Source organism: Mesoplodon densirostris, chromosome 15 (genome assembly GCF_025265405.1).
Source record: "Mesoplodon densirostris isolate mMesDen1 chromosome 15, mMesDen1 primary haplotype, whole genome shotgun sequence".
NCBI classification, from domain to species: Eukaryota; Metazoa; Chordata; class Mammalia; order Artiodactyla; family Ziphiidae; genus Mesoplodon; species Mesoplodon densirostris.
Genome location: NC_082675.1, coordinates 66,054,590 through 66,072,258, shown reverse-complemented (window position 1 = coordinate 66,072,258; position 17,669 = coordinate 66,054,590). Strand labels below are relative to the sequence as shown.

Here is a 17,669-nt window from a genome sequence, read left to right as displayed (position 1 = left end):
TCTTGTTTGTTTTATTTTATTATGATCTCCTTGATCTCTGTCTCTCTCTATATATACATATATAATGTGTTTCAGTGTATATATATTGTGCGTGTGTGTGTGTTTGTGTATGTATATGTGTGTGTGTGTGTATATATATATATATATAATGTGTTTCAATCACTTGCAGAGTAATTTTTCTGATTTCTGTGCCATCTTTGGCCAATAGCAGACCTCGTATGATATTGTCTATATGTCCTTTTGATAGGACCCCATTTGTCTTTGATAGTTTTCTTGCTTCCTTGCTCTTAGGCCAATAAGATGTCTCAGGCCATCTTGCACATTTCCTGTCTCAGACGTAGAAACAGCCATTCTTCTAAGGACTCTGGTTTCTTTTAGTGGGAATGATACTTAGAAACCACAATCTGGCTCGTAGGTGATAGGGGTGCTAATTGCTAAGGAGATTATCATTTCTTTTAGCTCTCTTTAGTGGACAAAGCTAGGAAAATATAAATTCTTGAAAAGGAACTGTTAGTTCTGATTCAAATTTAAGATTATTTAACATAAATTCTGATTTGATTGTTTGAACAGCATTAATATATTTTTCCTCTTTATCCTACTAAATATGTCTCTGTATGTCTGTGTGTCTCTCTCATGTCTGTCTGTCTCTCTCTGTATATATGTATGTATATTTGTTTCAAAATAATGTTAATATTACTACTGTCAGTGAATGAAGTTTAGGATTTTTGGTGCCTCTTTGTCCTTAGAGTATATCTCACTGAGTATGTAGGATCAATTCTACATTTTAAAGTTATACAAAATAATTATTTGTGTAGTTTTATCATCACTTGATATACGGTTAAATTCATTTCAGTTCTCAGTTTGAGGGAATTTTTTCTTTTTGATTTAATTTTAGTTTTTGAAATTATTTTGAGCTGTACTGATAGAATATAATTTTCTCATCATTGCCTGAAACACAACACATCTAATATGATGAGTTCACTTATGTTGCCATATTTTAAGAATCACCAGTGGTGTACCAAGCAGTGGATGATATCAGTGGTTTAGGCAATAAGGGAGTGTATTGTCTATGCCCATAAAGAATTTTAAAACTATAGTAAGACCAACTAAAAATTGGTTTCCATTTTATTATCAATTCTAAATACTATCAGTGAGAAAATACTCCTCTTTGCCTTTCTTTTTTTTTTTTTTTTTTTTTCTTTTTGCGGTATGCGGGCCTCTCACTGTTGTGGCCTCTCCCGTTGCAGAGCACAGGCTCCGGATGCGCAGGCCCAGCGGCCATGGCTCACGGGCCCAGCCGCTCCGCGGCATATGGGATCCTCCCAGACCGGGGCACGAACCCATATCCCCTGCATCGGCGGGCGGACTCTTAACCACTGCGCCACCAGGGAGGCCCTGCCTTTCTTACATTGATGAGAAGGTTATTAATCAATGTGAATGTCCAAAGAAGAGTAATAAGACTGATGAAGAATTTAGAAACTGTAGTTCTTGAAAGATGGAAGAACAGATGTTTAGTATCAATGAGAGAAGAAAAAATTAAGGGGTTCACAGTTTCTTTATACAGTCAAAAGCTATTATGTAGAGAAAAAAGTTAGACTTTGTGTATCTAATTCCAGATGCCATAACTGGGTAAAAATTTAACTTACTTTAAGGAACAATTTTCTAATTGTTACACTTATCTGTGGAATGGGGCTGTCTGTCAAATTAGACAGTTCTCTTTTGCTTGAAGATGTATATAGTAAGAGCAGTATGAACAACTTGCAGGAGTGCTTAGAAGGACATTCTGTTGTGGGTAGAAGACTGGATAAAACGACCTCTTGGGCCCTCCCAGCCCTGTGACTATGAAATCACAGATCCGCATTATCAGGCATCCTCATTTTTCCAGTCCCATCCACTGAAAAAACTCATTATCTTGTTCACGTCTGAGCCCCATTCAGATTTATTAATATCTCTTTCAGTTGAAATAGCAAATGTTTTTATTCAGCTATGGAGTAAAGAATGTAAGTTAGCTCATAATATCATGAAATACTCGAGAAGTTGAGATTGTAGTTCTCCTAGGCATTCATTTCTCAGCTCAGATGTCATTCCATTGGTGAAACCTTTCCGAACAACACAAGTTAGCCCCTCTGGCCCCTCTCCCACCACCCTTGTTCATATTTTCTTTATTTCATTAACTGAAATTTTCTTGTTTTTTTTTTAACTCAATTGTTCTTAGTCTTCCTTCCTATTCAAATGCATGTTCTGTGAGATCAGAGCCCATGTGCATAAAACATCCATATTCCTGTACTCTTGCCATCCCCATCAGCTTTTTTTAAAAAACACATCTTCCAGTGTGATAGCCAAAAATTGGTGTTTCATTCTTGAAATTTTGTTTTTTTAATCACTGGTGAGCGTAAATTGTTTTCAAATGTTTATTGCTTGTATATTTTATGAATTACCAGCATATGCACTTTGTTCACTTATCAGTTGTGTTTTTCATCTTTCATTTATTTATTTTAAAGAGTTCTTTATAGACACAAGGAAAAATTGACTGTCTTATGTTATAAATATATGTGTTAACTTAATTTTATTGATTATTTTGACATTTTAAATGTTTATAAAGTAACATCAATAATCCTTTTTCTTATGGCCACATCTCCCACTTCCCTCTTTTATTCTTCTGGTCCTTTGGTGGATTTTGTTTGATTTGCTATGTAAGAAATATGTCTGTTTGGGGTTTTTTTGGGTTTTTTTTTGTTTCAAATATGTTACTGGTTTTTCTAGACACATATCAAAAAAAATCCCTCTCCCTTCCAAAGTTTAAATGCAACCCTTAGCACATACTAGATTCTGTTTTTTGGTTTTCTTAGCTGTTATACTGATTCATATGTCTGTTTTTCTTCTAGCACTTTTCTGTCCACTTTTATTATTATAGACTTAGTATTTGAATAGCATAAGGTTAAATCCCTCCTAATTACTATTCTTTTTCAAAGTCTTCTTGGCTCTTTTACCTATTTCTTCTTCTACACAGGAGCTCAGTACTTGTAGTTCATAAATCTGGGACATAGGGATCATATGAATGGGCTTCAGGCATTCCATGAAGATCTTGAAATTTTATATAAAATTTTGTGTGTATGTGACCTTCTGCATTTTCCTGTAAGGGGATCCATATCCTTTATTGGCTTTTAAGGCGAACACTTAAATAAAAGAAATTTAGGAATCACTATAAGAGAGTTACACTGTCAAAATCAAACATTCCTATTGTGATTTTTAATCTGTGGAGGATAATGACATTCTTTGTATTTTGTTTTCCCATGCAGAAGCATACTGGTGTGTCTGCATTTATTGAAGACTACTTTTATGCACAATAGTAAATTTTTGTAATTTTCTTCATATTGGTTGTAAACATTTATTATTAACTTAGTTTTCTTGGTATTTTAAATCTACTGGTGAATCTGCTGACAAGCTTTTTCAAAAGAAAGGAAGGGAGGGAGGGAGAAACAAAAATGGAGATTGGAAAGGGATACACAGAATATTCTAGGTAGTCCGTAAAGTTGAACCTGCCCCTGGTAACCTCATTTTTCTGTTGTAATTTTATTGTCAAAGTATTGTAAAATACATTATTAGAAAGCCTGACCCTAGGTTCTTTTTAGAGCATCACTTTTTTGCTTGTAGTTTTGAGGATCTTTTACAGACTTAAATGTTGTTCTAGGACAGAAATTTTCCTATTTTGCTTTGGTGAGGCATAACCATATCAAGTAACATTTCAGAACTATACATTGCATAATCTTGGACATTTTCATGTAAGAAGGCACTGAAGAGAATTTATTTTTTATGGAAGTGCAGCTCTTAAGTAACAGTGACTGTTTTTTATGGGATAGCTCCAGACCACATTTGCTTACTTCCCACACTCTAGTTTTTCTGATGTCCTAAGTTTTAAGTATAGAGGTCAGGATGACATTTTAGGGCTCTAGGTTTGCATTCCATAACCTTAAAATGGATGTTATTCACTATATCAAAAAGGCTAGTTTGGTTTTCTTTATTTTCTTGATTAAAAATAAATAAGTTTTTTGATGTTATAATATTGTATTTGTTTTTTAAAACCTTTTATCTTCAAATTGCAGACTTGGAAAGATAGTATAAAGATTTCTTATTTACCTTTAACTCAAATTCCCAAAATGTTAAAATTTCACATTTGCTGTATCATTGTGTGTCCTATTTTTTTCTGAAACGTTTGAGAATAAGTATATAAACAAGATGTACCTTTACCACCAAGAACTTCAGTGTGTATTTCTTAAAAATAAAAAGATATTTCTCAAAATTAGGAAATTAACATTGAGAAAATACTCTTGTCTAATCTACAGGCACTCACATTTTGTCATTTGCCCCACTAATTTCCTTTCTAGGAAAAAAAAAATATGCCTTTTTATTACCCTAGTCTGGGATCCAGTCCCAGAATCACATACTACATTTAGTTGTCTTCTTTATTCTTCTTTAATCCAGAACAGCCCCTTGGTTTTTCCTCATCTTTCAAAATTTGAAAAACGCAGACCCTTTTTTTTTAGATAAAGAATGCCTCTCAGTTTGGATTTGCCTGATGATTCCGTGTGGTTAGACTTAATCTCTGCTGTGATCATATCAGGAGACACATAAGGTTTACTTTACTGATGTTAATATTCACTGTGATCGCTTGTTTAAGGTGGTGGTGATTCGCGTTTTTAAAGAGCACAATTTTTATGTTTTCTTAAGTTTTTGCTTTCCTTTGGTGGATTGAGTCCTGGAGTCCTTTCTAGGACTCAGTAAAAATATCTATTTAATTGTAAACCTGTTAAAAATTTTTTCTAACCTTACCTTATCTTGGACATTATCAGCATCTTAATAATACTTTTATTTGGGAGAAGTGAGCAGGAATAGGACTTGGAGAACTTCCAGAGCAGATGGGTCCTGGGCTTGGATATTCATTTATAGAGTTAGAAAGCCTCTGGGCCGGAGCATGACAGCATTGTTGGTGGATTCCACTGGGTAGAATTCTTCCATTACTAATTGACAGGATAGTTAACATGTCACTTCTTTATTCTGCAATTTTATCATTTGTTAAATGGGGATTCTTATACCTGTTTTTAGTTACCGTGGTGGAATATGGGGACAAAAAACGTAAGTAGGTCATAAATGTGAAAGTATTTTTTTTCACATTCCTCCTTCATATATTTATGGCTGAAAAACATGAAAATGCTGTTGATTAGTGTTTCTCTATGCACTGATGGCCAACACAGAGATCGCTAGTGCATTTTCCTAGGAGGTCTGTCCTTGACCTGTTTCTATTCAGTGCTTCTATTAATGATTTTCTTAGAAGAAATCATGAGAGATATTCTCAGTTTAGTAGATGACAAAGTCACAGAGTTCATATTCAAAATTATCTTGACATATTAGAATGAAACCAAGCACTGCAAGATGACATTTCCTAATTTAAGTTCCAAAGATCAGTTGTAAAATAAAGGATTGGAAAGATTGTCCTATAATGCGTTACATTTGGTCACCAGCTTAATATGAGCAACTGCTAAAAATCCTAATGTAAACCTATGCTCATCAAAAAAATATTATACTGTTCCATTCATGGAAGGTGATAGTAATATTATCACTGTGTTTTAAGAGTATTTAAAAATTAGAGTATATCTAGAAAAAGGTGACCAAGATGTTGATCTTTTTGTCTTGGCAAGATTTCAATCAGATGCCATATAACTTTTTCAGTAATGATTAGAAGGTATTCTTTTGTGTAAAATGCTGAAGTAAATGCAACATCATATCTTTTTATCTATTTTCATATTTGTACCTTTTGAAACATTTTATTAATTTTATGTAGACTACATGCCTTTAAAATAATTTCATAACTGAAGTCTTGTTCAGCAACCAATAAATATTACTTATCCAGTGGATGCTCATAGAAATTAGTTAATAATGACAACTGAATGTAATTAAAAGCCAATTTTCTGTGCCTTGATTTATATTTAAGGACTACAGATAGAGCTGAATTCAAAATAGCAATTTCAAAGTCTAGGGTCTACTGAATTTTGAATTCATTTTTTACCATTTTTACAATTGCTGTGAAAATATTCAGACAGACTTCATGATACACTTATAAGTGGTTAAAAGGTAATTCCGAAAAGCTAGTTGTGTTGTTTTTTGTTCATTTTTTGGTTTTTTCATACTAAAAGTATGAAGCTAAAAGATTTTTCACACAATGAGAACACATCTGTCACATGGCTGCTGGTCACCTGGGCTATTTCCATTCACTCTCTATTAAAAAATAGTAAAGAATATTTCAAGATGATTAAATTAATAGGAAGGAGCTTCTCTAAATTGAACAGTAGCTCTGTTTTTAAAAATATTTTTAACTATTTCAATCATATGGTTTGAAAAGTTTATTATTTGTTTAGCATATTTGGAAATTATCTTAAAGGCGTATTATTACCAAGGCTACCTTGAAACACTCCTTTTCTTGATTTCTGACAACACTCTTAGATTTTCTTCCTGCTACTCCCTCCCTCCTCCCTCCCTCTCTCTCTCTCTCTCTCTCTCTCTCTCTCTCTCTCTCTCTCACTTGGAAAGGCTGTAACTTCTGGGTCCTGCTTCTATCTCATCACTTTGACTATAGGTGATCTCATACATGCTCTCAGAGTTTTGATTTCCATCTGTGTGTCTATGTCTATATCTACCTGTATCTCTAGGTTAGTTAGTCCACACCTCCTAGCTTCAAACTTACCCATATGCCAACTTTTACTGACATCTCACAACTACAATATCTGATACTGTACATGTTCAAAACCAAACTCATGATCTTTTCCATAAAATCTATCTCTCCTTCAGTTTCTCCTATCTCAGAAAGTCTACTTTCATTCAGTTTCTAATACAGAAATTAGGGAGTTATTCTTGATATCTTCCTCCACTGACATCATCCCCATTCCAATCAGTGTGCAGGTTTTACTGGTTTTACTCTGCCATACCTGTGCTCTAAGCCATCAGCAGTATTTGCCTAAACTATTGTAGTAGCTTCTTACTGGTCTTTGCTTTTCTACTCCTGCCCTTGTCCAGTTTTATCTTTCAACTTTTGCTCCTCTCCAATTTTATCTTTGCATTGCAGAAATGTATCTTATAAAATGTAAATCAGGGACTTCCCTGGTGGCACAGTGGTTAAGAATCTGCCTGCCAGTGCAGAGGACACGGGTTTGAGCCCTGGTCCAGGAAGATCCCACATGCCGCGGAGCAACTAAGCCCATGTGCCACAATTACTGAGCCTGTGCTCTAGAGCCTGCGAGCCACAACTACTGAGCCTGCGTGCCTAGAGCCCATGCTCTGCCACAAGAGAAGCCACCACAGTGAGAAGCCTGCACACCACAAAAGAGAGTAGCCCCTGCTCTCCACAAGAGAAAGCCCGCGCACAGCAATGAAGACCCAATGCAGCCAAAAATAAATAAATAAATTTATTTTAAAATATGTAAATCAGATATAGTGGCTCTCCGTTCAATCCCTTCATTAATTATCCATGATAGGATAAATCTTTTAAAATAGCACATAGCCTGCATGCGCCTACCTTACCTTTGACCATGTATTCACTGTTACAGCAGCTGTACTGAACTTCTTTCAGATCCGTGAACTTGCCTAGATCTCCATGCTTTAGAATATTCCCTCTGATTGAAAGTATCACTCCTGTGCCCCTTTAAATTTTTAAAAATTAATTAGTTATTAATTTATTTCTGTGATACATGAAAATGGCAGAAAGTGCAAACAGTACAAAAGATAAAGAGTGAAAAGTGATTGTCTCCTCCATTCATATTTTCCATATTTTTTTGTATGGTCAAATTGATGTCCTTATTTTTAAATGACTCTCAAGTGTATGGTTTATTTTTTAACTTTCTTGTAGTAGTGTTTTTCTTTCAAGCCTTTGATCAACTTGGAATTTATTTTAAGAGGTGAGGTAGAAAGTCAGCTATATTTTTTTCTAGTTATTTACCCAGTTAACTTAATGTCATTTTTTGAATAACTTATCTGGTTTTCTGTTTTAAAGTGCCACCTTTATCTTATACTAGGTTCCTATCCTATTTGAGTCTCTTCTGGTGTTCTGTCTGCTCATGCACTATACCAAACTGTTTCTGATAATGTCGCTTTAGAGTATTTTTTAATAGGTGGCAGAGCTAATCCCATCTTATAACTCTAGTTTTTCAGAATTTCCTGGCTTTAATTAATTTATTTTTGGCTGCATTGAGTCTTTGCTGCTGCGCACGGGCTTTCTCTGGTTGTGGCGAGCAGGGGCTACTCTTCATTGCGATGCACGGGCTTCTCATTGCGGTGGCTTCTCTTGCTGTGGAGCACGGGCTCTAGGTGCACGGGCTTCAGTAGTTGTAGCACACGGGCTCAGTGATTGTGGCTTGCGGGCTCTAGAACGCAGGCTCAGTAGTTGTGGCACACGGGCTTAGTTGCTCCGCAGCATGTGGGATCTTCCCGGACCAGGGATCAAAGCCGTGTCCCCTGCATTGGCAGGCGGATTCTTAACCACTGCACCAACAGGGAAGTCCCCCACCCCCCTGGCTCTTCTTAAATGTTCAGTTTCCTATATGAACCTTAGAATTAACTTGTCTAGTTTCTCAAAAATCTTACTGATATTTGTGAGGATATAAATTTTTAGATTAACATGTGAACATTTGGTGACTTTACAACCCTAGAGTTTCCTGTCTAAAAAAATTTTTTTTCCATTTTATCGAGTCTAAAATGTTTCCTTACTACCATTTTAAAGATTTCTTCATACATATTTGTACATAACTTTTGACTTATTCTTGAATACTTCATCATTTTTTGTTGTCATTGTAATGGAATCATGGTATTTTTTTAAAAACGGATTGTTTTTTGAACAGAGGAAGGCTATTAATTTTGAGCCCACTCTTTTTGCCACATTCATATATTATTTGTAATAGATTTTTAATTTACTCATGTCCCCTCTTCCCAGCCCACACTCTTTATTTAGCTAACTTGCATTCTTCCTTAAGATGTCAGCTTAAAGTTCACTTTGCAGGAGCCCTTTCTCAACCTCCGCATCTCAAGGAGATCCCCATTTTACTCCTCTTGAAGCATTCTGTACTTTTCCTTTAGAGTGCTTATTGCAGTTCAGAATTTGAAATTATACAGTTTTTGGTGGAATTTTGTTACTGTCTAACATCTGTCTTTCCCTCTATCTTGTAAGCTCTATATGGGTAATAATTGTATGTATTTTCTTCCTCATCCTGTCTTCAATGTTGAGCACTGTTCCTACATGCAGTAGATAGTAGATACTGCTTGGCTTATTAGTTGATTGATTGGTTAGTTGGTTGAATGGATGATTGGATTGTCCATTTGTGGAAATTTCCCTGTTTCTAATCTTTCAGTCTCTTAGTTTTATTTTGAGTTCTACCACACTTTAAAAATCACTGGTTGCCTCCTTGGGAACTTTGATAGACTTTTGGTATGGTTTTTCAGACATGGTTCTCAAAGACAAATAGTCTAGGCATATCAATTAATGATTCACTATTTGGTTAATCGACCTTGATTGATTTGGCATTTTCCTCTTTCAAACTTGTTGTTTTTAAGTGGTCTGAAATGTGATACAAGTGAAATTGCTCTGGCAATAATAATAATAATAATAATAATAATAATAATAATAATAATAAATTCTTACTATTTTACCTTTTTATAATATCACTTCAAAGTTTTGGAGTAATTTAAAACTTTGTACTTTCATGTTGCAATTTGTGGAATTGAGACTTAGATCAAGTACCAACTGTTATAAAGCTGCCAGTGGCTGGGCTGGATCTAGATTTCTAAGTTTTCTGACCCCTAGTATTCCCTCTACCATGGCATCTTCCACATTGCTGTAGTAGTATTACCTGTCTTCCAGGAATGTATTTGTAATACTGCAAAGAGAAAATATCTCACGTCACTTTGCTCTACCAAGGCAAATTTTATATCGTTAACTAATGACATGATATTTTGAGACTTTTCCCTCTGTCAGTATATCTTTTATTCCTTTTAAATAGACTTCTTCTTTAAGAACAGTTTTGGGTTCCCAGCACAGTTGAGCAGATTGTTCAGAGAATTCCCATGTACCCCTGCCTCAACCCTACACTTAGCCTCCCCCACTACCAGCATTCTGTACCAGGGGTGATATTTTTGTTATAATTGATAAACCTACTTGGACACATCATTATCACCCAGACTCCAGAGTTTCCATTAGGTTTCACTCATGGTGTTGTACATTCTGTGAGTTTGGATAAGTGTATAATGTCATGTATCCACCATTATGGTATCATACAGAAGAGTTTCACTGCCCTAAAAATCCTCTGTGCACTGCCTTCCTCCCCACTAACTCCTGGCAACCACTGATCTTTTTACTGTCTCCATGGTTTTGCTTCTTGTAAGAGTGTCATGGAGTTGAAATCATACATTATGTAGCCTTTTCAGATGGGCTTCTTTCACTCAGTAATATGCATATAAGTTTCCTCCATGTCTTTTCATGACTTGATAGCTCATTTTTTTTTTTTAGTGCTGAATAACATTCCACTGTCTGGGTGTACCACAGTTTATTTATCCTTTTACCTACTGAAGGACGTCTTAATGGTTTCCAAGTTTTGGCAGTTATGAAAAAAGCTGATATTAACATCCATGTGCAGGTTTTTGTGTGGACATAAGTTTTCAGCTCATTTGGGTAAAACACCAAGAAACATAATTGCTGGATTATATGGTAAGAGTATGTTTAGTTTTGTAAGAAAGCTAAAACTGTCTTCCAAAGTGGCTGTACCATTTTGCATTCCTATCAGCAATAAGTGAGAATTTCTGTTACTCCACATCCTTGTCAGCATTAGGTGTTGTCAGTATTCTGGATTTTGGCCATTCTCATAGGTATGTAGTGATATCTCGTTGTTTTAATTTGTATTTCCTTCGTAACATATGATGTGGAGCATCTTTTCTTATGCTTATTTGCCATCTGTAAATCTTTGGTGAGGTGTCTGCCTAGGTCTTGTCCATTTTTTTAAAAATCAGGTTGTTTTCTTGTTTTTAATCTTTTTAATATTCTCTTTTACAGTGTTTTTTCTTGGGCACCATCTAGTGAAAATACACAGAAAGCTTTGAGGTCATTGAGAATGATTTATTTTTTCAAAGGAAAACTCCTCTCTTTCTGTTTTTCTCCTTTTACCCTTGTCTTTCAGTTATACCTGCCGCCACTTGCGGAGATATGTTTATGTGTTGGACAAACTGTATTTTCCCCACTCTCACTGTTCTACGCTTCAACATTGCTTCTCGACCCTCAGTGACAATGGAGAGGAACTCTTGTCTTTAACTTGCTCTCACATTCTCAGATCCTATGCTTCCAGGTTATTAACCTATGCTGTCCATTTACTGCATGCTGCATGCTGTATATTGACTGATAATTGCATGCTTTAATGGGATACATGTCAATTAAATGATTAAGGAGGAAATTTATATTTGAAGTGATACTAAATAATTCTTTAAAAAAGTGGCTGGGATTTTTTTTTTTAAAACAAATGTCTTAAGTACTTTGTTATGTTTCATGGGAGAGAGAAAAGCTTTTCGCCACATAGTTGTCATGTAAACTTGACAGAATTTTTCTCTACTTTGCTTCATTTGGAAATGTTTAGGTTTAACTTACAATAGTTGGGAGGGCTCTGTCTGGTTTATATATGAAATTACATATGAATTTTGAGGTCTCTTTCTTGCTCTGCTCGTATAGCTGAGAGCTGGCTGTGAGGCTGCACCCGTGTTTTGATAGAGGCACATTCAGCTGAGCAGGTTTGATTTTATAAGAAGGTAGAAATTATTCATTGGGATTTTGTATTTCTCACTCATTTCATTTACATACAGAGGGGTTATAAAATCAGCAAGTTGCAACGTGTCATAGATGAATCTAGATTAAACTTAATGGAGATGGGAGCAGTAAGAAAGAGACAAGCCATCAATCTCAAGTATCAGAGGAAATCAACTCCTGTTGTTTAGTAGAGGGGCAGTATGACATTACTGCTTTGTACTTGAAGTTGACATTTCTAACACACATTTTCTGTAAGTCAGAGATGACGCACACCAGCACTATACTGTTAGCCAAGTATGATGTCTGAAGGCAGTGTCTTCACTGCCAGTTGATTTAGAGGAAGATGGAAAAAACTCCATGACCACCTTCTAGAAAAGAGAAAGCATTTAGAATTGAAATAGATCTTTTCAGGTGAAGACACATAGGAAAGCTTCAGACTACACAGTATATCTAAGTGAAAACACTTTGATTATTAGGAATTGAAGACAGTGTGACAACTAAGGTGACAGATCCTTTTCTTGGTAGCAGAAAAATTTTAGACTCTCATAACGATGTTGGTCAGACTCTTACTGAGTCAGTAACGACACTTTCAAGAAATGAAAAAAGTCAGATAGAAAAGCAAGTGGAAATAATAGATCAACTCTTATGTGTATAATATAGGAGAATTTATCAAACTAAAGCCAGTGACTTTCAACTGGCTTATAAAGTGAGTGAATATCAGGTAAGTGAATACTCTTTGGACCTGGAGACAGAACTTGTCTGGTTTCAAAGAATGGAGAGAGCAGCTACTAATCATTGAACCTCTGAATTGGACACCATAATTGACCTTGCCCTTGTTTACTAGTGTACTAGTCAGGGTTCTCCAGAGAAACAGAACCAATCAGGGTGTGTGTGTGTGTGGAGAGAGAGAGAGAGAGAGAGAGAGAGAGAGAGAGAATAGTTGAGATTTATTTTAGGGTGAGTCTGAAATTAGGTGGAAATTCAGGTATTGATGTTTCAGTCTTAAATCCTAAATCCATAGGGCAGGACATCAGTCTGGAAACTCAGGCAGGATTTTTATGTTACAGTCTCGAGACAGAATTCCTTCTTCCTCAGGAAACCTCAGTCTTTGCTGATAAGGCCTTCACCCACATTACAGAGGGTAATCTGCTTTCCTTAAAGTGAACTGATTATAAATGTTAATCGCACACCCAAATACCTTCACAGGCACATCTAGACAAGTGTTTGATCAAACAGCTGGACACCATAGCCTAGCCAAGTTGGCACATAAAGTTACCACCACACTGTGCTTCTGTTTTTCTGTGTGTCTTTATGTGCATCGTATCCGTCCTACCAGACTGTGAGCCTCCTGGGAGTGGACACTGAATCTTATTCCTTATTATGCATCTTATAGCACCTCATGCCTGGTGCATTGTTCATTAATACTAGTTGCAGCAGGTTTTACCATCTGCCACGTGTGACAATGTGCGACTGTACTCTGTAGTCACACCCCTCACCTCACAGGAACAGACAGGAGACAGAAATACACAGTCAACTGGGAAGATGAAAGAAAACAGAAGGAAAAGGACGAGGAAGACAAAGCAGGAAGGAACAAAAGTGAAAAGTTGACAGGAGGAAGATGAAGGTACCACGTGGCTAAAGAAAGCAGCGTGCGATTCCCAAGCCCCCTTCAGCTAATTCCTGGCAGAGTTAAGTCCACCCTCAGTTTCTGAGTTGCTATAGCATTTCTTTCCCATTTTCCTTGTCCTCATTCACCACCTTTGCTCAAAGGGCCACCTCAGCCCATCCCTACTCCGGGTCCTTTCTCGTCCTCAGGAGGTTGCTCAGTATTCTTAGCAGAGGTTTAAGGCATCAGTCCTCCAAAGGGACTGTTTTTCAATCCAACGCCCTCGTCAGCACTGAAAAGCCTTTAGGACACGTTGGTAAGGAAATGTCAGGCCCAGGTACCTGGGTAAGGAAACATTCTGATGCCAGGAATACTTGCAGCATTTTTGAAATGCTGCCCCCTTGCAAGCCTGTCTCCTCTCTGACATCTCCCGTCTTCTCTCATCTTGTAACAGGGCGTTTGCATCAGAGGTGTGTGCTGTCTTTTGGCATCCAGTTTCTGCCTGGCCCTGTCTACTTTTCCTCAAGTGCAGAGGTTAGGGCCTTGGGCCCCTCCTCCTCCCCCACTGGCTTAACATCCACCACTTGCAGGCTGAGACAGTGGACAGGAAACGCTTCCATTTGGGACAGACTTCAGAATGTGGGCAGGATTCACATAAAAGGAGACGTCTGGTCACCTTTGTGGCATGTTCATCTGCAAGTGATGAACATCCTGCAAACACAGTGACACGTGGTCAAGTGTGATCTAGTCCCTGCAGTTGAAAGATTTTTCTTTCAACTATGTTGTATGGGAGGATAAACCAAGCCAAATGTCTGAAAGGAGCAATCTCAGACTCAGCTCACAACCTCAAGTAGCTTTGGGTTATGCAGACTGTTTAAAATGTAATTCAATTCCTAGAGAGAAATATAAGCCTATTCCTTAGGAAGGAGCTTTACCTTAGTCTAACACGAATCACTGCGATAGAAATTTCAGTCATTCTACTGTAAACTTCTTTCCAGTGTAAGAGTTCTTTTTATAGCATCCCTGAGAGAGAGCTTCTGGGTGCTTCCTACTTCGGGAGGTGGTAGGGTTCTTGCTGTTTCACTGTTAGAAAGGTTGTCATATGTGAAGTCTGCCTGCCAGTAACTTTCATGTATTGGTCTGGCTCTGCTTGAGAGAAACACATAAATGTATAAACTTTGCTGCTTAGCAGAGGCCTTCAGGTTTTTAAAAACATCTGTCATGACTCCCCTTAAAGTTTTTTCTTTAACTTAAATAGCCTGATTACATTAACCATTACAGAGACAAATGATCTTTAGATTATTCAGCCTTCTTTTTCTCTTTCTGGATAATTATATTTGTCAGCACGTATCACAAAATTTGGTACCCAGAATTGGATGTAATATTCCAGTTGTACTTTATAATTTTGGCCTTTATAAATGAAAACTATATAAATTATAAATCGAATTATAGTTATAAATTATACTCTGTTAATTTGTCCTAAGACAAACTACACATTTTAAAGCAGGCACACCTTAGCTCATGTAAAATTCCCAGATCTTTTTCACCTGAACACACATCTCCTTAGACCTGTTGCACATTTAATTTTTTTTTAACCTAACTGCAGGGCTTTACATTTATTCTTAGTTTAATGTATTGATTTTGGCCCATCTTACTCTTGAGTCAAACCTTATGAAGCTATAAGGCTTTCAGACCTGGTAGCTTCTACTGTTTATCCACACAAGCCTTGAGAGCAACTCTCAGATTACTAACCTAAGAGTTGCCATCTGTAGAAATCAAATTTAGAATTTTGAGTGAGCATTTGAGAATTTTAATTAATCACTAGTAACTACAAGTAAACTATATCCTATCAACTCAGTGGAATATTTTGCACCCATTAAAAATATTATAAGGAAAAATGTGTAGAAATATGGAAAACATCTGGTACAGTGTTAAGTGAAAAAAGTATATAGAGTTATGTACTGCTGTTAATACAACTGTGTAAAATTATATGCACGTGGACAAAAACTAGATAATGTATAAAAATAGTTGTGGAACATTAATAAAAGATATATGACATTTCTTTTAAAAATAAGTTTGCTTATTTTGCAAAATTAACTTTAAAAATTAATTTTAAAATAGTTTTCTTAATTATGCAAATTTAAATTGTAAGTTTCTTCTCTCCCTTTTCTGTGCCCTCTCTCCACTGCCCAAATAAAATCTATGTCTTTGGCTTTTCTTTTTTTTCCCCCTACCAACATAGTATAATGTCATTTTATTAATTGACAAAGACCTGCAGTGTGATTTATGGGAATAGATAGGAGTTCCCTGATCTGTGATCACAGAAAATTTCTCCCATGGCTTATGTTAGAATTTTTATTAATTCGTTATTTTTTCTTTTTGAGAAAAGAAATTTTGGGTCTATAATTCTAAGCACAACATTAAGTCATTTCTCTGTCTAACTGTCAAATTTAGGAGTGCTTTTACCCTATTTGGTATGTCTTTTATATTGTGGTTTAAAAAATCACATCCGGTGCCATTTTATTGCTTTGAAAGGATTGCCTCTTCAATCTAAATCTAAGATAATATTCTAATGAGTTTCCTCAAGAGAGGTTTTTTAAATTAGTAGAACAGTCTTGTCATAGTGTATGCTGTTCACCAAATTTGTAATGAGTAAATATTTGAAGCCATAGTCATAATTTTTCATGCATATGATACTGTCTTAATAATTCTGTTGTGGCTATGTGCTTTATTGATTTTGGTGCCACTTTTGTGGCATGAATGAAATGTATTATCCCACTTAAACCATTACGGTTTCCTTTCGCGTTACATATTCACTACTTGATCTTGTCATCAAGCTTATCCCATTTTCTGTAATGTGGTGTTCAGTCTTAAGACTTATTGCCTTAGTACTCAGTGCTGTATAAATCAAAATAGGACAGGTAAATTCAGATCAGAAAAGTTGGGAGGAATAAACAATAGGCAGTGAAAATTTTTTTAAATCACTATTCTAAATTAGTATGTGTTCTGATCCGGAGATTTGGGGGTTTCTTTTTTCTTCTCAAGATGTATGAGAATGAATCATCGCCGTGCATTCTGGAGAAAAGAGGAGGGCAAAGCTTGACACACCTAGCCACCATCTTTGCTTGGTCTCAGAGCTGAGGTGTAGAGAGCTTTGTCCCACACCCTTCTCTTCGCTTCTGTGACATTACACTCCTGGCTTTCTTCCCACCATTTTGCCATTTCTTTTTAGGTTCTTTTTAAAAATATTAGAATTCCTTAAAGCTTGATCCTAAAGTCTTCCTCTCCTTTCACTTAAACTCTTACTGTAGGCATTTTTGTCCATTTCTATGACTTTCCATGTCATGCAAGTGTCACTACTTCTCAAATGGATACCGCCAGCTGAAATTCTGAGCTCCAGTCCCATACTGTCAGCCGTCTTCACGCTATAATCACCACTCACACCTCTCACGGGCCCCATCTTTCAGGTGAACTCTTAACCTTTCTCCATTAACCTTTTCTTTTAGTCTCCTCCATCTCAGTAAATGGTGTCTCCATCCATCAAGTTACTTATGCCCATCCCATGAAAATCTTCAGCATTTTCATTCCCTCACTCCCTACATCCATCCTGACTCTATTCATTTCATTTCTGTATCCAAAATGTAAGTAGTATCTGCCTTCTTTTCTCTGTGCCCACTGCCAGCCACTCTAGCTCAAACTGTCTTCTCTTACACCTAGACTGAGAAAACCTATCTGGTTTCTCCTCCTCCAGTCTTATCACTCCCGCTCCCACCCCTAATGCCTCCCCTAGCGAGCATGTTCAGGCACTAAATCCAACTACTGCTTTTCCTTGCTCCAAACCCTTCAGTGGATTCCCTTTGCCCTTAGGATGGTACATCCTCTAGCCATACCAGTTCTTTTATTTTCTAGGATTTGCTGACCCTGTTTCCATCTTTAGGCTTTTTACATGCTCTTCCGTGTCTAGAATGTTCTTTCCCCAACTCTGTATTTCTTACACTTGTTACTTCCTCAGATTTTTCCTTATCCCCAAATCCATTGTTATACTTAATATTGTACTATGTTTTCTCTCTCACACACGTTCTTTCTCTCTCTGTCTCTCTCAGAGTAGACTCTAAGCTCCATGAGGGCAGAAAACATATGCTTTTTTATCCGCTAATCCCTAGCACCTAATATCATACTTAAGTATGCAACAGGTGCTTCATATTTGATGAGCATGGATGCTTTTAGTTTATTACA

The 17,669-nt window shown here is 36.5% G+C and overlaps 1 protein-coding gene across 2 annotated transcripts in view; it reads left to right on the top strand.

Annotated features, from left to right (window-relative positions):
- Nucleotides 1–17,669, top strand: part of DYM (dymeclin) — a 381,878-nt gene that overhangs the window by 204,219 nt on the left and 159,990 nt on the right. Inside the window, exon 15 of one of the 2 annotated variants that reach the window (XM_060118524.1) lies at nt 11,211–11,375. The exons of the other annotated variant lie outside the window; for it this stretch is intronic. Within the exon in view, the coding sequence (XP_059974507.1) occupies nt 11,211–11,375 (165 nt within the window). The remainder of the gene's footprint in view (nt 1–11,210; nt 11,376–17,669) is intronic. 2 annotated transcript variants of the gene reach the window in all.